This window comes from Pongo abelii, chromosome 6 (assembly GCF_028885655.2).
Source record: "Pongo abelii isolate AG06213 chromosome 6, NHGRI_mPonAbe1-v2.0_pri, whole genome shotgun sequence".
In the NCBI taxonomy this organism is placed as follows: Eukaryota; Metazoa; Chordata; class Mammalia; order Primates; family Hominidae; genus Pongo; species Pongo abelii.
This window is the reverse complement of record NC_071991.2, coordinates 49,038,695-49,064,241: the sequence shown is the minus strand read 5'-3', so window position 1 is coordinate 49,064,241 and position 25,547 is coordinate 49,038,695. Positions and strand designations below refer to the sequence as shown.

Genomic DNA, 25,547 nt, shown 5'->3' with positions numbered 1-25,547 from the left:
TGTAATTTAAAACTTGGTTCCTGTATACCTTCCTGGAACTTTATACTTTTGTATCTTTTCTACCATTTCTGTAAAACCTCAACTGCATGGTGCAGTAATGGGCCTTATTTTCTATATTTCAGCAGGACAGTTGCTGAAAATGGGTTTAAACTCACTGGCATTATATCCCACACAAAAAATATTACTTTGACATGTTTAGAAAAAAGTCTGCCTTTAATTTCTTTGTAATTTACCTCTAATTTGTTGAGTTACATGTAAGTAACTTTTTTTTTCCCCTCTGTCTTTTGCTGTGTTTCAATGGATTTGCCTCTCCTGTTTGGACTGAATATGTCATTACAATTCTTGGAATTCTTTGTTTACTGTTCCTCTGTGGATTTCTTCTGTTGGAATCTGGAACACTGGAATGATGGAAATGTGTTCTTTACAAAGTAGCTGTGAGTATACTACATAATTTATACAGAGATTTTTTTCAGTCTCAGTTAACTTTAATTTACAGTTGGATGAAATATGAGCCAAGGAAACCTTAGATTTAATGCATATTTCTAACTCCACTCATAGCAGACTTTCAAATATTTGACATAAAAATATTAGATTCTGATTAGTCTCCTAATTATTATGTTTATAGTTAGCTTTTCATTTTAATGGACTTAGTTTTTAAAATTTGGCTTAAGAATTAGTTTTATGAAATGAACAAAAGAGCCAAAGATTATGGATGGAATATTTAGCCACATGACTAGTAAACATTGTAGACTTCTGTTCTTTGTTAAATCCAAATGTATTGAATTGATGTTTTGATCTCATGAGTGCTTTTTAAATGAGAATTTAAATGTGGCAGAAACTTTTAAGTGAATGTGTGCCTCTTTTTGCTATTTTTTAATGTTGAGATAAGACTACCTCCAAAGTAAAATTAACCAATGAGACTCTGCTTATTCAGATAGTCTTAACTATGGACAGCATTTCTCACCCATGGGTAAGTTAGAAGTCAGACTTATTTACTACACCAATTTGGAAGTAGATTTCTTTCAGTTACTCATGAAACTATTGTTGAGGTAATCTAGGAATAAAAAACCAATAGAAAATGAAGTTATAATTTACTTTAAAACCTGGATAAACCTGAAGATAAAGGCAGTAGAATCATGTGAAACCCTGAAGTGACAAAATTGGACCTGGCATAACAGCTTGAATGATACTGTAGCTGGTTGACACTGATCACAAGAGCCTTCAAGAATTTATTTTTAAAAATTGCATTAAATTCAACATTTTGATTTCATTTCATGAATAAGAAGACAAATTTCAAGAATCTCATACCTGTGGTAATTAGTCAGTGTGATCAAAGGAGATAATTTAAAAGGATTCTTAATATGATATGAAGGGGATTTGAATTTTTTTATCGTGAAGAATCCTTTGTTATTTTGCTTTTTTAGTTGGTTGGTCAATCATCTTGTTACTAACTACTGTCAATTGAAATCTTTGCTCTGAGGCAGGTTTTCTAAATTTTTGTTTCATTCTCTTAGATTTTTATAATTAACCATTATATTGTCAGTCAACTCATGCTCAAATAATTTTGTCCATTTAAGAATTGATAGTTTTATTGATAATGCCATGGAAGTAGTTTGATTTGCTGTGAATAATAGTATAATTTTCTAAAATAGGTTAATGAAGGGAATTTGAAATGCTGATTGAATAGTACTGTTAATACATGAATAACTTGGCCCTTTTTGCTTTTGTCAGCAACAGAAGAACCTTGAAGGCTATGTGGGATTTGCCAATCTCCCAAATCAAGTATACAGGAAATCGGTGAAGAGAGGTTTTGAATTCACGCTTATGGTAGTGGGTAAGATATGATTTCTTACTAAAATGGAACTTTGGTTTAAGTTTTAAACGTTAGTCAACTCTGAATAGATTTAAGAAAATACTAGCACAGATATCTACAGTGATCATATCTTTGTTATATTTTCTCTTATGTGCATACATTTTAAAATTTAACTCAGTGGCATAATGGAATTTTATGTCTTCTTGCCTCTTTTTTTTTTTTTTTTTATTTATGAAGTATTTATTGATCATTCTTGGGTGTTTCTCGGAGAGGGGGATGTGGGAGGGTCATAGGATAATAGTGGAGAGAAGGTCAGGAGATAAACACATGAACAAAGGTCTCTGGTTTTCCTAGGCAGAGGACCCTGCGGCCTTCTGCAGTGTTTGTGCCCCTGGGTACTTGAGATTAGGGAGTGGTGGTGACTCTTAAAGAGCATGCTGCCTTCAAGCATCTGTTTAACAAAGCACATGTTGCACCGCCCTTAATCCATTTAACCCTGAGTTGACACAGCACATGTTTCAGAGAGCACGGGGCTGGGGGAAAGGCCATAGATCAACAGCATCCCAAGGCAGAAGAATTTCTCCTAGTCAGAACAAAATGGAGTCTTCTATGCCCACCTCTTTCTACACAGACACAGCAACAATCTGATCTCTCCTTCCTTTCCCCACACTTCCCCCCCTTCTTTTCAACAAAACCGCCATCGTCCTCATGGCCCGCTCCCGATGGTCGCTGTCTCTTCGGAGCTGTTGGGTACACCTCCCAGACAGGGCGGCCGGGCAGAGGTGCTCCTCACCTCCCAGACAGGGCGGCCGGGCAGAGGCGCTCCTCACTTCCGAGACGGGGCCGCCGGGCAGAGGCGCTCCTCACTTCCCAGACGGGGCGGCCGGGCAGAGGCGCTCCTCACCTCCCAGACGGGGCGGCCAGGCAGAGGCGCTCCTCACTTCCTCCCAGACGGGGTGGCAGCCAGGCAGAGGCGCTCCTCACCTCCCAGACAGGGCGGCCGGGCAGAGGCGCTCCTCACTTCCCAGAGGGGGCGGCCGGGCAGAGGCGCTCCTCACTTCCCAGACAGGACGGCCGGGCAGAGACGCTCCTCACTTCCTCCCAGATGGGGTGGTGGCCAGGCAGAGGCGCTCCTCACCTCCCAGACAGGGCGGCCGGGCAGAGGCGCTCCTCACTTCCCAGACTGGGCGGCCGGGCAGAGACGCTCCTCACCTCCCAGACGGGGTGGCCGGGCAGAGGCGCTCCTCACTTCCCAGACGGTGTGGCGGCTGGGCAGAGGCGCTCCTCACTTCCCAGATGGGGCAGCCAGGCAGAGGCGCTCCTCACTTCCTCCCAGACGGGGTGGCGGCCAGGCAGAGGCACTCCTCACTTCCCAGACGGGGTGGCCAGGCAGAGGCGCTCCTCACTTCCCAGACGGGGCGGCCGGGCAGAGGTGCTCCTCACTTCCTCCCAGACGGGGTGGCGGCCGGGCAGAGGCGCTCCTCACTTCCCAGATGGGGCAGCCGGGCAGAGGCGCTCCTCACTTCCTCCCAGACGGGGTGGCGGCCAGGCAGAGGCGCTCCTCACCTCCCAGACAGGGCGGCTGGGCAGAGGTGCTCCTCATCTCCCAGACGGGGCGGCCGGGCAGAGGTGCTCCTCACTTCCTCCCAGACGGGGTGGCAGCTGGGCAGAGGCACTCCTCACTTCCTCCCAGACGGGGCGGCCGGGCAGAGGCGCTCGTCACTTCCCAGACGGGGCGGCTGGGCAGAGGCGCTCCTCACCTCCCAGACGGGGCGGCCGGGCAGAGGTGCTCCTCACTTCCCAGACATTGGGCAACTGGGCAGAGGCGCTCCTCACTTCCCAGACGGGGCAGCCGGGCAGAAGCGCTCCTCACATCCCAGATGATGGGCGGCCGGGCAGAGACGTTCCTCACTTCCTATACGGGATGGCGGCCGGGCAGAGGCGCTCCTCACTTCCCGGATGGGGCGGTCGGGCAGAGGGGCTCCTCACATCCCAGACGATGGGCGGCCAGGCAGAGACGCTCCTCACTTCCTAGACGGGGTGGCGGCGGGGCAGAGGCTGTAATCTTAGCACTTTAAGAGGCCAAGGCAGGAGGCTGGTAGGTGGAGGTTGTAGCGAGCCGAGATCATGCCACTGCACTCCAGCCTGAGCACCATTGAGCACTGAGTGAGCGAGACTCCGTCTGCAATCCCAGCACCTCGGGAGGCCGAGGCAGGCAGATCACTCGAGGCCAGGAGCTCCACCAAAAACACAAAAACCATTCAGGCGTGGCAGCGCATGCCTGCAATCCCAGGCACTCGGCAGGCCGAGGCAGGAGAGTCACAGGAGCCCGAGGCAAGGGAGGTTGCAGCGAGCCCAGATCACGGCAGCACAGTCCAGCTTCGGCAACAGAGGGAGACCGAAAAAAGAAGGAGAGGAAGACCGAAGAAAGGGGGGAGGGGGAGGGGGAGGGCTTCTTGCCTCTTTTTTTAAGGTAGAAACTAAAAGTTGAGAAATGGTGGATGATAGTGTTGGAGTGGAACTCTACAGAAGTTATCTTCAATTCATAGTGCTACAAAAGAAAATAGCATCTGTTGGTTACTTATTACTCCAGGATAGTTTTGTTTTCTGGCTTATATGCTATAGTGGAGTATCATATAAGTATTTAACTTAATGTGCTCTGAATTTTGAAAAGAAAGGTAGGATAGAGGATCATAATAATGTAGTTGATTACCCTTGGAATTCATTAATTGAATGTAAGCACTGGAATGAGTAAAATATGACTCCCCTGGTTCTCTAATTCAGTCTCAGTTTTCTTTTGTGTTTTATTCCATGAACATATTACCCTGCCTATAGTCCATTTGAAAATACTGTTAAGGATAATTTTGACTGTAGGTTGGTAACATCATTATTATATATGAAGAAACACACTGTGTCTTTCCCATCTGTAAGATTAGTTATCTTCAGTGACAATATTATTCTTAAATGACTATATGGTATTTTCACCTCATATAGGCTGACTTTAGAACCTAAGTTACGAATATTGTATAGTGTAACTTGGTTGTATTTCTCTTATTTAAGAAGGTGAATTGAAGGTTAGTGGATTAGCTATCCTTAACAAAGAAAGTTGAGTTGATGCTGGACTTTTTAGGTAATATACATTTTTGTTAATTATATTTCAACATTTAGTATTTTTATTTTGGTGCTGAATTTAGGTTAATTGAACTAGCTGTGAAATACTCCTTTATTGGGAGGTAGAATATTTTATCTACTGACTGCAATATTTTACCTGTTGGTCAGTTTTTGGCTCTTTGGAAGTTGTATACATTGTCAGAGTTCACAGTTAAAACATGGTACAAAATTTGCAAATTTGATACTTTATACATTGATTACCTTGTCTATGTATCTCTTGTTGAGTAGAAGTATAGTATATTTAGCTTGCAAACTGCTGCTGTGGAGTAGAGGTGGGTCTAGATAGAGGGATAAAATAATGCAGAGCATACCTTTTCTTCGGCAGGTTGGTAACATCATTATATGAAGAAACACTGTGTCTTACCTTTACATATGTAATATTAATAATCTCAAGTGACAAACTGTAGACAAATACATTTTTTTCACTTACGGGAAAACCTCCTAGGTCCATTAGGAGAACTGTAACAATTAAAAAAATTTCGTTTGACCTTAGAATTTTTGTTTAAAGAATAACTTTTTAAACTATACTTAGTAGGATAACGTCTGGTGATCAAGGCCAGAGAGTTGATTTAAAATCTCTATGGCATTTTTCCAAATGAAAAAAATCAAATAGTCATCTGATTTTGATTTTTAGAGGAAATATTCAGTCTCTAGATGTATATTACTTATTAGCTTTTTAAATTAATCCCTTTGTGAAATGCAGCTTTTCTTTTTTCTCTTCCTAATGATAAGACTTCAACTGAGGCCAAAGAAAAATAGGTGTTAATATCCTTACTTTCTTTAATATCCTTACTCTGTTTTCCCACTGAGCCTTGAACATTGTTTAATTAACTACATTTGAATAGATACGTTGAGTGCAGGTATTAAATATTTTCATCGATATAGGTGTAGTGCCTAATACGTAGTCACTAAGTATCTAATCACTTAGTATCTAATATGTTGATTTATTTTTCAGATTTTAGGCTGACTCTAACAGCATCATTTCCAAATCATAGAAAGCTGAAACCAACCTTGCTTTAATATTCTTGACTTAAAAACTTTCAGCTATTCCTTATGAGCTAAATCCTCATTTTTGGGATCTAAACTCAGAATAAATTTGGCTCCCACATTACAACAGTTCATTTACAACTTACACATTGATATCAACTGAGAATCTGTAACAGATTTTTTTTTTATTAAACTCTTTGTACTTTGTTGGAAAATCTTTAATAGTCTTGCTTCATAAGCAATGTTTATTGAGTACTTGCTTGAGTGACTTATTTGTATCAAAGAAGCATGCTGTGTATTCCCATATTTTCTGTCTTAAAGGAGCTTCTGATTTATATGACAAGATAAACCACATAGAAGTGTGAGTCAGTAGAATCATACAAAAGTTAAGAGCCATAGAAGTTTAAGGGTATAGGAGAGTTTGCCTCAGTTGGAGATTATTATTGCCTTCTTTTGAAAAGGGAGGCATTAGGACAAATTTTTGAAGGATAGAATTGGGGCCAAGATTGAAGGAGCAGTCCTGTTGGGGGAAATAATAGCCATCATTTACATAACTTTTTTATGTGCCAGGCAATGTTTTCAGTACTTTATGGGCATTATCTACTAACTCACGATTCTTACAACAGCCCTATGAAGTAGGTATTGTTATCCCATTTTGGAGCTGAAGAAACTGAGGCATAGAGAGATTAGGTTACTTGCCTATGGTTACATTGCTAGGAGATGGCAGAACCAAACCCAGTCTACTGCTCAGTTAGTCTGGGATGTTCTTAACCACCATGCAGAGGCTAATCTGGGGATACTGGGTATAGTGCAGTGTTTATAAGAGTACATCCAGTATGCCTTGAACTTAGATGAATTCGGTGAAAGAGAGAATGAATGAGAATGAGAACTAGAGAACTTAAATAGTACAAGTAATTTTTCCTGTTATTCCACTGGAATGAGCATCTGGCCTAGAGTGGGTGTGAAGTGGGAGAGGTGCATTTGCTATTCTCCTAGTCGTTATCAGCTTCCACATAGTTTGATAGTGTGAACTCTTCACTTTGCTGAATGTTATAGTCTAGGGACAACAGGGCACCTAAATACAAATTGGTCACTTTTTATGTGTTCAAAGAAACAGTTACCTATTTTAGTGGAGGAGGAAGATAGGTTGTTAGCTTGTATGTAATTGTGCTTTATGGATGATATAAGGAATTTTTCAAGATTTTTTTTCACAGCACACTGACTTTAGGATCTGACCCCTAAGATGTAACTTTACAATTAGAAATAAAGCTGGAAAGGTAGACTAGCCAGGATTTTGGAGACCTTGATTGGCAATTTGATGGGGAGATTAGAATTCTTGATTTTGAATCTTAAAAAATTTAGGCATATCAAATAATGAAGACATGTAGATCTCTATTCAGTGAGGTTGTCTAACCTGTTTGGCTTGGAACTTAACTGTCATTAGTATGCTCCCTAATTAGACTTAACTGTGATAGAGAATAAATTTTTAATTGTAATATCCTGTTTTTACTAGAATTCTTCAAGGAGGCAGAACTCAGAAGACTGTAGTTTGCTTTATTTAACTTGAAATAGTTTTTAAAACAGGTGGTATTAAACCTATTATTCTGAATCCTAGGAAGATAGAATCCAAAATTCAGTCATTTCTGTAATCTTGAACTTTGCAAAATTTTTGTATAACAGAACTTCAAAAATTTAATGATATGTCAGTAATGTATTTGACCTATGCCACATGTCTTTAGTGGCAGATTGGCATTTCTATTTTTTTTCCAGTGGGAGAGAGCTTAGAACATGTTGGTTTTGCCATTTTTTGGGATTCAGAGTTTATCCTAATTTTTTTTTGGTATATGCCTTATCAGAGAAAGTTTAGGAGTTAGTTAGTGATAGGATATACGATGACTATCCTAGTTGTCATTTTCCTCCACTGCCTGTTGATGTTTGAATTGATAAACATCTATATCAGTTTATCAGGTTATTTGAAAAAATTAAAAGATAATATTGGCTCAAAATTTTGTATCTAGGCTATTGAGCATTTTGTGGTATTTTTAAGATATGTTAGTTAGCTCCTTGAAATGCTTTGAGTTATGATTTTAAGATTTTTCCTTGAGCTCTGTATTTTTATTTTGCTTTTATTAATAGAAGTAACTTAACCGATAATGACTTCACAACATTGGGGATATACTAAAAACCATTGAATTACACACTTTAAAATTGTGAATTTTATCTTAGAAAAAGTAATTCAAAGAGAAAGTTTAGAAGAAAAAAAATCACATAATTCCACATGTCCACTATTTTAATTTTGTACATTCCTTCTAGCTGTTAAATCTGAATATTCTTTAAAGCACTTAAAAAATAAAGTTAATATATTTCATTGCAGAAATTGGGAAATGCAGAAAAGCAAAACAAAAATATTGTCATCTGTCACCTATTGATAATAACTCTTAAGTATAGGAACATTTAGTATTCTTATGTGTATCTATAATGTTCTATGATTGCCTTTTAAATGTGTAGTTAAATTGTGATTATCTTGTGATATCTTACGTTCTTTCATAACCTATCTGTTGGTCAAATTGTAGACTTTAATGGCCTGTATAGGTTGGATATATCATTCTTGGTCATATTGTCAGGATAGTTAAAATTGTTAGCTAGTATTAATACTATAATAACATGGTTATAGTTACACCTTTGCTTCAATTTTTATTTATTTTCTTAGAATAATAAAGCTTTGGAAGTTTGAATTGCTGTGTTAAGATTGATGCATTGTTTTAAGGGTTTTGATACATAGTACCAAATTGCTCTAAAACAAGTTGTGTATCATTTTGCACGCTCATCAAGTGTTGACAGCACCGTTTTTCCTGAATACTGCCAACATTGGATAGTAATCTGATTCCTAAAACGTGGTATCTTATTTTCATCTGTATTTTATTGTTGCTAGTTATTTTATTTATTTATTTTTTGAGACAGAGTCTTGCTCTGTTGTCCAGGCTGGCGTGCAGTGGTGCAATCTTGGTCCACTGCAACCTCCGCCTCCCAGGTTCAGGCAATTCTGCTTCAGCCTTCCTGGGACTACAGGTGTGCACCACCACCCCCAGCTAATTTTGTATTTTTAGTAGAGATGGGGTTTCACCATGTTGGCCAGGCTGGTCTTGAACACCTGTATTGACCTCAGGTGATCCACTTGCCTTGGCCTCCCAAAGTACTGGGATTACAGGTGTGAGCCACCATACCTGGCCATTGCAAGTTATTTTTTATTTATCTTTGATATTCTTTTATAAATGGTGTGTTCCAGCTTATTTTTAAAAACTTTTTTTTCTTAAGTTTAGGTAGGTAGGTACTCTGAGGGCGTTATTATTATTTTGTTGTTGGTAGGCATTGACATTTTTTTCCAGAATTTTTTGTGTGTTGTGTTTTCTATTAGCTTGATTTTTATATTATCCAAACTTCCTTCCTTCCTTCCTTCGTTCCCGCCTTCCTTCCGGCCGTCCTTCCTTCCTTCCATCCTCCCTCCCTCCCTCCCTCCCTACAGGGTCTCGCTTTGTCACCCAGGCTGGAGTGCAGTGTCACAGTCTTGGCTCACTGCAGTCTCTGCCTCCTGGGTTCAAGTCATCCTCTCCCGTCAGCCTCCCAAGTAGCTGGGACTACAGTTGTGTGCCACTGTGCCCAGCTAATTTTTTGTTTTTGTGTTTTTTTTTGTAGAGGTGATGTTTTGCCATGTTGCCCGTGGCTGATCTTGAACTCCTGGGCTCAAGCGATCCTTCCGCCTTGGCCTCCCAAAGTGCTAGGATTACAGGTGTGAGCCGTTATGCCCGACCTCAGTCTTTTTCTTTATGGTTTACTTAATGTCTTCTTGCTTGATTCAGGGTTATTAGAAGTTTTACTACATATTAAATATAAAGACTAAATGACTAATTAAAGACTAATTTTTTATTTTGAAATCTTAAATCCATATGGTTTTTTTGATCTAAGTTGTGAGGCAGGAATCTGATGTTTATTTTTTAAATGGTTAAGTAGCCCTACCAAAACCGTTTGTTACAAGCTTAATTTTTAAAAGTGTATATGCTTGGTTTGTTCTCTTTCTTACCCTTTGGTTTAGTTCATTGGTCTTCCTATATAGATACTACATTCTTGGAGTTATAAATTTACAGCAATTATATTGTGCTTATTTATGTAGGAAGATTACCAGAGTTTATGTTAATTTAGGGAGATAGGCAAACAGTCAAATGATTACAAACTGTGCTATTTTCTGGAAAGAAATAAACATGGTGAGACTTATTTGGAGTCATCAAGGAGGACCTGCCTTTTTGAAAAGGATATTTTTTCATGCTAATTCCTGAATTACATGACAGGAAATACTAAAAAGAGAAAAAAAGGAAAATACTTAGCAGCAAGAGATAATAATCATTAATATATGCTATGTTTATCTTCCATATTTTACTTTGACAACTGCATAATGTTTCCAGCTGTGGCTATCTGATATTTTACCATCGCTTTATCATTTGACATTTGAATGATTTGTTTTGTTTAATCTCATAATAATGCTGCATTAAAAATTTTACAGAATGGAAATTTTGGTCAACATTTTAACGATAATGCTTAATGGCTATGTGTGTATTCTAATCTGAGATGAAATATGCTATAATTTTTGTAATTTATGTTATGTTATGTTATGTTATTTTTGAGACAGAGTCTCACTCTGTCAACCAGGCTGGAGTACAGTGCACTATCGTGGCTCACTGCAACCTCTGCCTCCCAGGTTCAAGCAATTCTCTGCCTCAGCCTCCCCAGTAGCTGGGATTATAGGCACCTGCCACCACGCTCAGCTAATTTTTGTATTTTTAGTAGAGATGGGGTTTCACCATCTTGGCCAGGCTGGTCTTGAACTCCTGACCTTGTGATCCACTCGCTTCGGCCTCCCAAAGTGCTGGGATTACAGGTGTGAGCCACTGCGCCTGACCTGTAATTTATTTTTTTACTGATGGACACTAGGTTTGTTTTTACCCCTACCCTTGTTACAAATAGCATGGCAATGAAGATCTTTAAACACAGAGTTTTGTTATATGTATGTTGGCAGACAGAGGACAGTATCATTATTATTTATTTGTTAATAATTCCTGAAGTAGGATTATTAAATCAAAGTATTTGAACATTTTGTGGCTCTTGGCACATACTGGCAAATTGTTCCTTTCTTTTCTTTCCGTTTTCCTTTTTCTTTTTTCACCTTCCCCTTTCCCCCTTTCCCCTTTCTCCTTCCCCCTTCCCCCTCCGCCCTCCACCCCTCCCCCCTCCCCTTCCCCCTTCCCCCTCCCCCCCTTTCCCCTCCCCCTTCCCCCTCCCCTCCTTTCCCCTCCCCTTCCCCTTCCCTTTTCTTCTTTTCTTTTTGAAACAAGGTCTTGTTCTGGTGCCCAAGCTGGAGCCCAGTGGTGTAATCAGAGCTCCCTGCAGCCTTGAGCCCCTGGGCTCAAGTGATCGTCCCATCTCAGCCTCCCAAGTACCTGGGACTACAGGCACACACCACTATGCCCAGCTAATTAAAAAAAATAAAACAAAATTTGTTTTGTAGAGATGGGGTCTCACTGTGTTGCCCAGGCTAACCTTGAACTCCTGGCCTAAAGCAGTCCTCTCTCCTTGGCTTCCTAGAGTGCTGGGATTACAGGTGTGAGTCATCATGCCTGGCCAGCAAAATTGTTTTTTAAAAGTTTATGCTACTAAAGATTATATATTAAGAAAAAAGGAAAATTTTTTTTTTCTGAATTTGAAGAGATTTATGGTATATTTGAAGGTTAGGCTATTCATTCCATGGATGTTATGACTGTTTTAGGTGCTTGAGAGGGATTTTAAAGGTACATGAATACACTATAATAGTAGAGGAGGAAAATAGTATACACGTAACTATACCATGAATCGTAATGTGTTAAGTGGCATAAGAAATGTGTAAACCAAATGTTACGGAAGTTTAGAGAAAGGAGACTTTACAGCTAAAAAGCATGCCATTATCTTAATCATTTACTAATTCATGAGAAAAAATGGTACTTTTTTTCAGTAATTCGTATATTCATGTTTTGTTTGCTTAATTCTTAATCTGAATTAATGGCTTAAATCCAGTGTTTTAATCATGGAACAGTGTAATTAGGAAAAATACTTGTAAAATCAGTCTTACAGATTGCAGTCTATTAGCCAGGTATGGTGGTGTGCACCTGTAATCCTAGCTACTCAGGAGGCTGAGGCAGGAGAACCCGGGAGGCAGGGGTTGCAGTGAGCCAAGATCGCACCACTACACTTCATCCTGGGTGACAGAGTGAGTGAGATTCTGTCTCAAACGTAAAAAAAAAAAAAAAGGTGGTTCTGTAACAAGAGCACTATCTGGATTGACATATGTAGAAATGTAATCTTGATAATATCCCAGTTTCATTTAGCAGTCTTTTAAAAAGTCATGTATGTGATTTTAAAAATATATATTAGCAAGTCATTGAATTATGATTCTTAATCTGTTTTTGCTTCTCATACATATACTATCCTAATATGGTCTTTGAAAATGATACAAGAAACTCCAGTGTCGAAAAACGCAGCTATCCTTTCTTTTGACAGACCGAGAGGCCTAAGATAAACTTCATAGTATATAGGCTGAATTAGTTAAGGATGGTCGTGTTTGTCAGACCTAGAGAAACTGTTCTCTTGGTGTTGAATACACTCAAGATTGATTGGATAGGTGGACTGAAGTAAAAATGATATTACATTTGTTAATTGGGACAGAAATGTGAAGGCCGCATAGTCTGTCAGTATTTTAAAAGAACTCAGTACTGAACGGAAGGCAAGGACATGAAGGGAGCACAAGTTAGTGCAACTTCTTTACAGATGGAAATGTAATTCTCACATAAGAGACTCATTTAGTATGTAGTCTGTCAGTATTTTAAAAGAACTCAGTACTGAACGGAAGGCAAGGACATGAAGGGAGCACAAGTTAGTGCAACTTCTTTACAGATGGAAATGTAATTCTCACATAAGAGACTCATTTAGTATGTAGTTTTCATCTTGGCAAGGAAGACTGCTCTTTCTTTCTCCATAATGGGTAATTTCTAAATCTTCCCTAGTCTAGGTCATGGAGGCCAAATACTATTGTGGGTCAAGTGGGTCCATCCTTTTCTTAGGTGACTGTATCACATATGTCTGAAATGTAATTTTAAATATGAGATAATATCACCTCCTGCCTAGCTATGACTGCAGTCTAGCACCAAAGGAGGTCAGAATTTCCCCCTTTATATTTAGTCCATCTTTCTATTGAAAGCATTTGTAGATTGAGTGGTTTTTGTATTATGAATCAGATTTATTCTCTCCCAAGGCAGGAAGTTTTCAAGTATTACATTTTTTAATACACAGCAGGTGGATTTTGTCTGAAAGATAGTTTTATGCCAGGATATCGTACTTGTTTCACTATTGAACTACAGAACCTTAGAATTATTTTAAAGATTGGGAAGGTATAACCTGTCTCCCATGAAAGACCTTTGTAGTGGTAAATTTGCCAACCTTGTTAATTTTACTCAAACTTTGTTTTTGAAAACAAACAAACAAACCCCTCATTTTAAGTAATAATTTTCATGTATTTATGTCCAGGTCTTGGGGTTTTTTTGGTCTGTTTTACTATATAGGAGTACATAGCCATTTAAAGCAGTGGCTAAGATACTGAAGTCTGTGGATCAAATTTTTAGCAGGGAAGGGGGATGCTGAATGGGTTCACTGACTTGCCAAACTTTCTGAAATATAAATGTCTTTATATTCTGGAGACAGATTGCATATTTAGAATCTCAAAAAGGTCATCTACCTAAAATATTGAAAATTATAGGTACATAGTATTTTATATAATTAGAAGTGTACGTCATTATTTACTGCACGATTACTGTGCTGAAAATAATGTGTTAATTTTAAATTTTGAAACAATTCTAAACAAAAGTTACAAGTACAGTACATAACTTTTTTCCTAGGATATTTGAGATGGATGCTTCTCTTTTGTCCCCCTAAATACTTTAGTATATTTCTCTTCCTCAAGGATATTCTCCTATATAGCCATAATACACCATCAAAATCAGAAAGTAACAAGTGTATGTTATACACACACAGACACACACACATATGTGTGTGTGTGTATGTATTGAAAAATACAAGTGCACACTTAAATCTCCAATTTCATTCCATCACTGTAGAGGTCCTAATTTTCATCTCTCCCATATTTGTATTGTCCTCTGATGGTGACATACCATTATCCTCCATATGTGTACTTATTTGATCAATCCCCCTGTAATTAATCCATCACCTCCTTCAGGTTCTTCCCTTTCTTTGAAAAATACTAGGGAAGAACCGGAGGGAGGTAATGGATTAGTTAATTGCAGGGGGATTAGTGTAATTAAGAGGGAGGCAGTGGCCCTGCTTACCTCTCTTGTGCTGTGATATCTTATGCAAGGCCATTCTTCACATGTAGATGCCCCCCTCATCCTATTTAACTCAGACATCTCATGCTAGTCCATTCGTATGCTCTATTAGAAACTTTTTCTCGTTCTGTAGGCTCTAATACCCTAATACCCTGTTCTGGGCCACTGTGGATTTCTCTCCAGCATGGACACCTACCTCTCTCAGTCTCACGTAATGACTTTTGGACTGAATTTTTAGGAAGAAATATGGAAAAGATAAAGCTGAAATAATTTTGAAGTGTTTAAAAGCCAGTATTTAACGTATTATAGAATTAATTGGTATGTGAATAGAATAGTTCTTTCGATGCCTAAAAATGTAGAAAAATTAGTAAAATTGTAATTTTGGACTGCCATAGAAAAAAGTAGTGGAGATAAAAAGCTCTGGAAAAATTTATCTTGGAAATTAAAATTATCTGCATATGTGTACGAGTGTTGCAGAGTTATAATATTTACATATATTTTGATAAACAAAGTAGGATGTCTCCCAAATTTACTAACAGTTGAAACAAATAGGTTGATATTTAGAAGGAAGAAAGTTTTAGACTTTGGGGCTTCTGTTTCTTGTACTGCCCAGAACTCTAAGTAAGCAGATGATAAATACAAGGTAATTATGCATATCAAAGAATCAAATGTGAAGATTTGTAGTTCATTCTTAACTCAAGTTTTTAATGATAGAAGGCTATAAATTGTTTATTATGTTACAGATGGAAATAATTACAACAATAACATAACGGATGAGCTCTTCCATAGCATGGTTGTCCTGGTTCAGAGGGTAAATTTTAATTGAATGATTAGTAATTAAGTTTATGTACATCAGCAGTGTAAGTGCTAAGAATTACTGATCAAGCAGATGACATGAAAATGAAAATGATTACTTCTACCCTCAAAGGAATTTCCAGGGAAATGCACACTACTAATTACATTTAATTGAATAAATGGTATAGTAATGTACATTTAAAGTGTCATGTAGTCAGGAGTTTTTATTTGGATTTATGTGGTAACTTTATTAGTCTGATAGGATCGATTAGAATCTTGAAACTAGTAACTTACTATTGTGTTTAAATTTGGAATTTACAATTTATTTTGGCAATTTTGTAAAATTTTATTCATGTTTTTGACTTATGTTTTTGTCACACCATGAAAATAAGCCTTCTGTATTTAAACTGACTTTATATCTACTGTGTAATAGTGCAGCAGCTGTTACACTGAAAAGAATATCATACTTAGTCCAGTTTAAAACTTCAATTTCTGTCACAGACAAGCTGTATGACCCTGGACAGATCACTTTGAATCTCACTTTCCTTTTCACAACAAATATTTACCTAGTTTTTTTGAGACGGAGTCTCACTCTGTTGCCCAGGCTAGAGTGCAATGGCATGATCTTGGCTCACTGCAACCTCCGTTCCCCTGGGTTCAAGCAATCTTCTCCTGCCTCAGCCTCCCGAGTAGCTGGGACTACAGGCGTGCACCACCACACCAGACTAATTTTTGTATTTTTAGTAAAGACAGGATTTCACCATGTTGGCCAGGCTGATTTCCAACTCCTGACTACAAGTGATCACCCACCTTAGCTGGGATTAAAGGTGTGAGCCATTGCTCCAAACCTTACCTTGTCTTTTCTAATCCAAGCATTGTGTTGTGATTACAAAAAGTAAATGAAGGCCAGGCTCATTCATGTGTGTAATCCCAGCACGTTGGAAGGCCCAGGCAGGAGGATTGCTTGAGCCTAGGAGTTCGAGACGAGCCTGGGCAACAGAGTGAGACCCCATTTCTAAAAAAAATATAAAAAAAGAGCTGTGGTAGGGTTCCTTAAGAACCTGTGGGTGTAGGATGGTCGTAGAGTGGAGATACTTACACAGGAATGCTGTGTACTGTGAGTGACTACCCCTGCCTCACAGAGGGCTTGAGATAATTGTGTATATGAATGTACTGCATATATATATTATATATGTAAAATATCTAGTACATCTATAAATTGTATACATGTTAATTTTAAACATATTTTTATTCGTGCATTTTCATGACTTAATTTTAAGATCCAAAACGAGGAATGAAGAAAAGGGAAAGCAGGGATGGTAGACAATGATATGCAATTAATAAGCTAAATATTTGATTAATCCTTACTTTGGACTTCTGTTTTGGTTGAACTCTTGATTATAAACATTCGGGGCAAATGTGTGCTCTTTGTAATTCAGTATAGATTGCTGGGCAAAGCTCTTTTCTGGTGAGAGTCAGATTTAAAAGGTGGTTGAGAATTTATTCTTTTCCTTTTTAAAACATGGTTTAGCTGAGTAGCTTAGATTCTTAAAAACACAATATGACTTTTTACCTGTCTGTTCTGTGCAGGTAAATATCGTGCTCAGTTTTTTTGTGTGACATGACTATTTAGTCTGAAGAGTGCACTTGCTTTATAGTTGCTGAATATTAATGCTACCCCTAGCAAACCTTTCAAGTATCTTGTTTTCCCTTGACTGTGTCAGGTATTTAATGTTAGTGATAGAAAGACTCTTAGGAATTGATTTTTTTAAAAGTTAATAAACTTTAAAAAAAGTTTTACTTGGAGATTTTGAACCTGATTTTATATATGTGGATGTTTGCCTTTGTTGTTGAATCAACTTGAATTATATATTTGTTTGAAATGTGGTTGGATATTTAGATAACTCCTGTTTTTTTTTGATGTAACAGATATTCAGATATATGGCTTGAAATTTTCTTCCTATAAAAACTAGGACTTGTTACAAAATGTTTTTTGATTAGAAAAGTAATATGAAGGAAGTATATGGCATTTTAAGAGAGAGGACATTTAAAGGAGATTTCTGAGCAGCTGCAGACCTCGCCAAGACCATGCAGATTCCACTGACTATTCCCATGCCTGTGCTCCAGCTGCTCAGGCTTGAAGGTATGTGAAATAATGTCACTACATTAGAGCAGCATCTCTGCCACACTTATGGGAGTCTGCAGCTGTGACATATAGAAGTTGGCCGTGTCCAGATTGGTGGCTCCGAAGTGGGCAGCCTTGTGCACACAGTCGTGCAGTGTGAAGCTCACCTGTCGACGCACCGTAGCCAGCATGCTGCAGAGGTAACACTCCCGAAGGGCAGCTCGAGCCCACTGCTCCTGGGATTCCTGCGATTCTTGAACTATGGGACCACTCTTGGATTTCAGGAACCTCTGGCTTCAAGGGCCCCAGCATCCATCGGGGCAGTGCCATGGCTGAAGCCATCAGGGCCCCAGGGTAACTGGAGCACAGGCACAGGAATAGTCAGTGGAGTCTGCATTGTCTTGGTGAGGTCCACAGCTGCTCGGAAATCTCTTTTAAATGTCAAATTTGGTATTTGCTAATTTGGTATTAGGGGTTTTACATTTTATTTTACATGCCTTTGATTATTTATTTGAAATTTTAAAAAAAGTACTGTTCTTTATTTGGAAATTTTGTACTTGCAACTTTTTTAATGTCAGAAGTCTTCTTTTTGAAACTTTTTTTGCCTAGCTTTTTATTAAGTATAGTCACACCACTAATGACAATTTCATTGTTATATTTCTTGTGAATGTTGTAACTTAAAAATAAACGAGTATAGTACCCTTATTTTTAAAGAAATATCATTGAGATATAATTTACATAATCATGGTATGATTCAAATACTTCATCCCTGGTCCTTAGGGGGTACGTTTTGGTATATGAGATTTATAAAAAGTAAGAACTTAATCTATAGGTTATCTAATTCAAACAGTTAAAAACTACCCACTTCTGCTTTGAAAGCTACTTCTTAGAACCACTGTATAGAACATGCTACCTGATCAAGAATAAATCAACACCTTGCTTCCTGTCTTTTATCCATTAGATATCCAGGTAAAATAATATCTGTTTTCCTGATATTTCTCCTTTACTTACACTCTAGCATGCCCTGTGGCCAGCTGTAAGTTGCCCTCTACTTTTGTAGAGCCCTTTGCTATGTTTCTGCAAAATCTACTTTTTCTGATTCGTGTAACTCAAAGCTAGCTCTATTTTCTTCCAAATTAAAACTCTTACTTTCTTAATTAATGCTGGCCCAAAATATAAATTAGAGGGAAAGTCTTATTCCAGGATCTGAAAGACTAATAGTATTCACAAGAATACTTGATTTTTTTTTTTGAGATGGAGTCTCACTCTGTCGCCCAGGCTGGAGTGCAGTGGCGTGATCTCGGCTCACTGCAAGCTCCGCCTCCCGGGTTCACGCCATTCTCCTGCCTCAGCCTCCCGAGTAGCTGGGACCACAGGCACCCGCCACCACGCCCAGCTAATTTTTTGGTTTTTTTTAGTAGAGACGGGGTTTCAGCATGTTAGCCAGGATGGTCTTGATCTCCTGACTTCGTGATCCACCCATTTTTAAGGAGGAATGTGTATTGAATGATCAATTAGAATTTCAGGTAATGGGAAGAATTTAGAGGAACATTGAGGGACAGCTCATAGACAGTATTTAAACCGTCAATTTCAACTCTTTTCAGTTTAGCAAAAGAACTTACAGAAACTTGGTATATATCTTATGAAACTTTGCAGACCCTAACCTAGGTCAGGCAGTATCTTTTACTACAAAATTGGGATAATCATTTTCTAAATAATCATGAAGAAAATGTTCTGAGTAGGCAGTAAGGATTTCTCTGGTAGTAACATGATGATTTAAAAATGTAATTGTCCACTTGAACTGGGTTGTGTAAAGAATGCTTCCATTTCTGAGTATAGCAAGAAAGATCATAACATACCTCTTAGCGCCTCCCAGCCTCAGACATGTAGCAAGTGAAAGCTGTTTGAATTGGCAAATGAGGTAATTATTGAGTAGCTGGTTGGAATGTTTGCTACTAGCTACCCAGCAGAATTGTTAGTTCTTAGTACTGGTGCAATTACAGTAATTAGAATAAGTAAACTTCTTTTAAGATAATTGCGGGGCCAGGTTATATAGAGCTTGTTTAGCTTGCCTTTTAGTATTAGCATGTACATCAGTGTGTATGTTAAAGGATATCCTAATAGATTTTGTGGAGATGAAATTGTCTTATAGCAAATTCCAGATCAACATATGTATAGAATGTATCTAATGTAGTCTAGACCAGTGGCTCCCAGTTTTTTTGGCACCAGGGACTGGTTTCGTGGAAGACAGTTTTTCTGCCAGGGTGTGTGTGGGTGTGTGTGTGTGGGAGGGGGCAGGATGGTTTCGGGATGAAACTGATCATGAGGCATTACATTCTTATAAGGAGAACGCAACCTAGATCCCTCACGTGTGCAGCGCGCAATAGGGCTTGCATTCCTTTGAGAATCTGATGCTGCCGCTGGTCTGACAGGAGGCGGAGCTCTGGCAGTAGTGCTCACCACCACTCACCTCCTGCTGTGTGGCCTGGTTCCTAACAGGCCACGGACTGTGGGTTGGGGATGCCTGGTCTAGATTGTTCTTCACAGATTAAATCTTCACCAGATTAAGTTTATTAAAAGGTAAAACAAAGAATAGCGCCCTCCCTTGGCAAAACATCTTGGTGTGGTATCTTTTCTTCATTTTACAGCGAGATGTAAAGAAAAAATAAACCTCTACTTTTAAATTTCCCATCCAGTACTTAATTTCTCACCATTTGGCTTCTCTCCTTAACACAAAACTACTTTTATTAAAGGTCAGTAAAAGGCCTTCTGGTTGTCTTTTTCTTTAACTTATTTGGCATTACTGACCATTTTTTCCTTGAAACTCTTCCTCACTTTTTGTGATATTGCCTCCTGGTTTACCTGGTTGTGTTGAAGCCTGCTTTATTAGGATCCTTTCCTGTGGGGCCATCTTTAAATGTTAATGTAATCTGGCATATTGCCCTATGTCATCCTTTATTTACTAGAATTTCTTAATTTTCTTTTTATGGACAGGACAACATGAACATAAGAATTTCTTAATTTCATCTACCTTTCAAGTCATTTTGGAAGCTTCTTCAAAGTATTCCTGGAAACACTTGCCTAGATATTCTGGGCTTTGGGTCTAGGATGGAATATGATCGTCTATTTTGAAATACCTCCTTAGATGACACTAATATGTATTTTGGTTAAGAGCTATAGTTTGTTGCTGTCTCACCTCTTAATAGGTTTCATTTGAGGTGCTTTTTAAAATGTCAAGCCCTGTGCATTTAATTAATAAGGTAAGTATCTTGATCAAGGTCATATACTTGTAGATGATTGAACTACGATTTGAATTTGAACAAAATTGATTTCAAAACCCAGGAGAAAAATGAAGGAAGGAGTTAGAGGAACAAGGTAGAAAAGCTCCACAGTGTGATCACCAGCTCCTCTCAGGCTTTCCTCTTGCCTCAACTCTAACATGGTAAAACATTCTGAAAGGACTTAAAGATTCTGTTTCTAAAAATCCTTTGCTTTCTTTTCTATACAATTGCTATAAAATGGTAAAAGTGGCTCATTGAATCTACAGATATCCCAGAAAGTTGAAATGCTTATTGAAATGATACTCCATCTTTCAAAGCCTCATTGAAATGTGACCCCCTTTCCAGGCTGGTGTGATTTCTCAGTTTTCTGAAATTCTGTCGCTTTGGGGTATCTCATTCATGATTTTGATAAAATTCTGCCTTGTTTGTTCGTTGTTTGTTTGCGTATCGTACCTCTTCTACCATACTAAGATTTTTAAGATCAAGGACTACATCTTATCTTTGCATTCCTCATTCATTTATTTGATAAAAATTTAATGATCACTTATAAAGTGTCAGGTACTACTTTAGTCTCAGAAAATCTAGAGATTAATAAGAAATGGATACAAAGTTGAGATGCTGAGTAAAACAAAGATAAGCAAGCATCTTTAAAGCAGGACTTCTCAGATTCTTTTATTATAAATACTGTGGGATCTCAATCCCAAAGACCTGAGGAAACTTGACGTTAGCTATTATAAACAAATATTATTGTGACTTTCTTCAAAACCTTATAAACAAATATTTGATGAATGTTTTATTTTTAGGCTTGAAATTTAACATTCTTGAATAGTGATAGAATATGTGGCTTTCATGGGCAAGTCCTCAAAGATAAGAAGGATATGGGTTATTTTAACCTGCTTATTAGGTTGAAGTACATGTGTTGTATTACTGACTCTAGTTACTCTTGTTTCTTAATTTTCGTAGAGTAACACCTTAAATTGTAAATATTATATTTTGTTTTAATAAGTACAAAAAAAATTTAAAATCCAGTTATTTCCCTTTAAACTGCAGTAAAATGAGGGAATGATAATGACATTGTTGCAAAACATGTATAATGCATTTCAAAGTCAAAATAAATGTAAAATAGGCATTAATTTGGAACATTCAAAAAAGTTTATTTGGATTTATTAAAATATTAGTTTGAAGAAATATGAAATGTTACAGATATTCTCTTTATCTTGAATAATTTTTTTCTTAAGCCAGTATATATATTATTCTGAACTCTATTCTTAAATGTTTTCTAAATAATGCAGAAGTACACTTGATTTGGATTGTTTCCACAGATTTTGTGTTTAAGTAGAGTTTGATTTGATAGGACTGATTATAGTTCTCCATTGTTTTGCATTAATGATACTACTTCCTTCCCTTTAGTAAAGCCAATGAACAAGGATTAATTGTAGTTATAAGTCACTTTGAGATTATTAGACAAGGCTGCTATATTTTGTCTTGTAATTATAGGCCATTTGACATTTTGGTATGGAAGTAAATATTACTCTACTAAATGTGAGTAGAAATTAATATTAATGTTCAAACTCAGGCATAGCCTCACTGCTTTCAACATTCCTTTTTAGGAATTTCCTTTAGTGTCAATAAATTGCCAACCTTGCTCTTCTACTTTACCCCCCTGCATCCCTGTTTCAAATGTTTATTCCCTTCTTAAGGCTGTCTACTTCACCTTTGACCCTTATTCTTAGTAGTTGCACTAGGGTCCTTTCTTTTTCTGTGAGAAAACGTGAACAGTAATAAAATACATTTCATTGCAACTAGCTATTACTGATATTCAAGTGTCCACTGTGCCAAGGTATGATTCTAATGAGATCACTTATTCCTCACACCAACTGTGTTGTTGTAGGTACTGCTTTTATCCGCATTTCATAGATGAGGGCACTGACACACAGAAGTATGGTTTGCCCAAGGTCACAAGACGAATTTATTGATGGAACTGAGATAAGAGACTTCAAGGAAATTTTAAGCTCTAATGGACTACTATAACCTTTGTCCGTAGACTTTTCCAAAGTTACACAACTACTTTCTTACAATTATTGGTACTTTTGAAAAAAGAAATGAGATAACTTGGTTTAAGGGTATGTGATACTTAAGGAAGCACAGAAAAATTTGGAATACACTTAATTTACACCTTCAGGGTACTTCTTAGGAAAAATTTCCAGGGAAGAATAATAGTATTACCAAACTATTTTCGTATTTGTCAGGTGCTAGATTTTACTCTGCTACCAAGTAAAAGGACTGCTCCCTCATTACAAAATAACTTATTTTTAGAGCTCCCAGTCACAATGATTTGAGTAAGGTGACTTTGCTTATGGGAAATAAACTGTATTTTATCAGGCTTATTTGAATGACATTTTGGTAACCTCTGTGTCACGATAATAGAATCATTAAGACAATACAATACAATACAATACAATAACCTACAAATACCTCATTTGTATGTGGTACTTGATTTGAGTCAATACAGTAACCTACAAATACCTTGTTTGTACTTGACTGAGTACTTTAGAAGAATATTCACTGAATCAGTGTTATTCTTGAAAGGACATAGATCTATTATTGTATCTTGTAAAATGTTCTTCCTGTCTTTCTCAGCCTGCTAAAGAGGTTATGATTTAGTTTCAGGACAGATGTGGAATTTGATACTAGGGGTAGGTAGAAGTACTCAGTCTGACAAGATTAAAGGCTGTTGAACTTAGTTTCTCTCTTCTTCCTCTTCTAAATTTTTAATTGCTTTATCCTTTACTTTTCCGTTTGAAACTCATTGTGGTTAGTGCAGTAAAAGCAGTGGCCCTGGTTGCTCAAGCATGTAATCCCAGCCCTTTGGGAGGCCGAGGTGGGAGGATTGCTTGAATCCAGGTGTTTGAGACCAGCCTGGGCAACATAGTGAGACCTCATCTCTTAAAAAAATATTAGCTGGACGTGGTGGCATGCACCTGTAGTCTCAGCTACTCGGGAGGCTGAGGTGGGAGGATCACTTGAGCCCAGCAGGCAGAAATTGCAGTAAGCCATGATTGTGCCTCTCACTTCAACCTGCGCGACAGAGTGAGACTCTCCTCGGTGTGGGGGAACGTAGGCCAGGACATAGAGGTCAAGAAGTGTGTTCCTTTCGCCTGCTCAGTCTGGGAAGTATAGTATGATTAAGGACATGAGATTTGCCATTCAGATTGAGCGGTAGCTCTGCTACTTGGTAGAGATATTTGTCATTGGCAAGTTACTTTCAGAGGTTTTGTTTACTTAGCTGTATAATTGTGTAAAGAATCTTATGTAGAGTTTTGTAATTATTGAAGTCATTGAATGCATGTAAAGTGCCTAGCTCAATGTCTTTCTTATAGTTATTGAATAAAAATATTAAGTGTTATTGTTAATGTAGATACTGGTAAAATATCCCATGTCAGATATGGTCCAACCTGGTTAACCAGATTAGGAAGGTAGTTGGGAATTTTGGCACAGAGTCTTTAATGGATAAATGAGAGTGGGTATTTAGAAAGGCAGTAGAACATACTGCCTGGTGTCAGATACTGACATTACCACTTATTAACTGTTTGGCACTAGTAAGTTATTTCACTTTTGTTTCTGTTTTTTCACCTTAAAATGGTATTGATAACGATGCAGATTGAGTATCCCTAATCCAAAAATCTGAAATCTCAAATACTCCAAAGTTTGAAACTGAGTGCTTGACGTGATGCTCAAAGGAAATGCTCATTGGATCAGTTTTTGGATTTTGGATTTTCAGATTAGGGATGCTGAACTGATGAGCAATGCAAATATTCTAAAATTTGAAAAAGCCCCAAATCCAGCATGCTTCTGGTCCCAAGCATTTTGGATAAGTGATACACAACCTGTAGCATCTATCTCATGGTATTATAAAGGTTAACTAAGTCAATGCTTGTAAAATACTGGCACACAGAAGAATTTATAACTTACTGGCTGTCACTGTCATTATTTTTGATGCATAGTGGTATCAGTGCTAGAGGATTTGGGGATTCAAAATTTGAAAAATGCCCCCCAGGGGACATCTCTCAACGTCTGGAAGCATTTTTGGTTGCCACAGCTGGGGAGGAGGGATGCTAACTGGCTTCTAATGGGTAAAGGCCAGGGATGCTGCCAAGCATCCTTCAATGAAAAGACACTCCTCACAATAAAGAATTATCCAACCCAAAATGTCATTAGTGCCAAGATTGAGAATTCCTGTAGTACAGCTGTCTGGAGCTGTAGTTGCCAGCATCTGTAGTAACCTGTGCCTGATGCCTGCCTCTCATTTACTCTGTAGTCTCTTACTGGACTCAATACTCATTTTTCTCTTAACTTTTATCCCAGTACTCCCAATCATTATATTTGCAGGTAGCCTATTCTCAGGCATTCTTGACTTCTTTGTAGTATAACATATTATCAACCCCTTTAAATATTAAAAGTTAAAATTAAATATTATATAATTTATGGTTCTTGTAGAAAAACTGATATACAAAGAAGAAAAATTTAAATGTTTCATAACCTTTCCCATTTTAGAAATAAACACTGTTAGAAAGTTGGTATATTCACTTTTATTATTACCCTCCGCTTAGCTTCCCAAATAAAGAAAAGCTTATAAAATACACATTTTATTTTTTAAAAACTAAATTCTAAAGATATTTAGTAAAAAGCAAGTTTCCTTTTTTCTCTCACCTTCATTTCCAGTCCTGTCTCTAGAGATAAGCATTTAATTGGTGCGAGTCTTTTGGCGTTTTTTTATACTTTTATATACACCAGGCATTCTTATGTCAATTTTTTTTTGTGTGTAAACAGTACCTTGCTATAAGTACTGTTCTGTGAATGTTTTTTCTCTATCACTGAACATACTGTGCGTGTGTATATGTATATATATGTGTGTATGTGTGTGTGTGTGTGTGTATATATATATATATATATATACA

The 25,547-nt window shown here is 37.9% G+C and overlaps 1 protein-coding gene and 1 pseudogene across 6 annotated transcripts in view; one reads left to right on the top strand and one right to left on the bottom strand.

Moving 5' to 3' along the window:
* SEPTIN7 (septin 7) overlaps positions 1–25,547 on the top strand; it is a 105,624-nt gene that overhangs the window by 30,135 nt on the left and 49,942 nt on the right. For 2 of the 6 annotated variants that reach the window (NM_001133400.1, XM_054559032.2), the window contains 1 exon segment: positions 1,732–1,834. The exons of 1 other annotated variant lie outside the window; for it this stretch is intronic. In NM_001133400.1, the coding sequence (NP_001126872.1) occupies positions 1,732–1,834 (103 nt within the window). 6 annotated transcript variants of the gene reach the window in all.
* Positions 17,215–17,775, bottom strand: LOC103891132 (gem-associated protein 7-like; annotated as a pseudogene).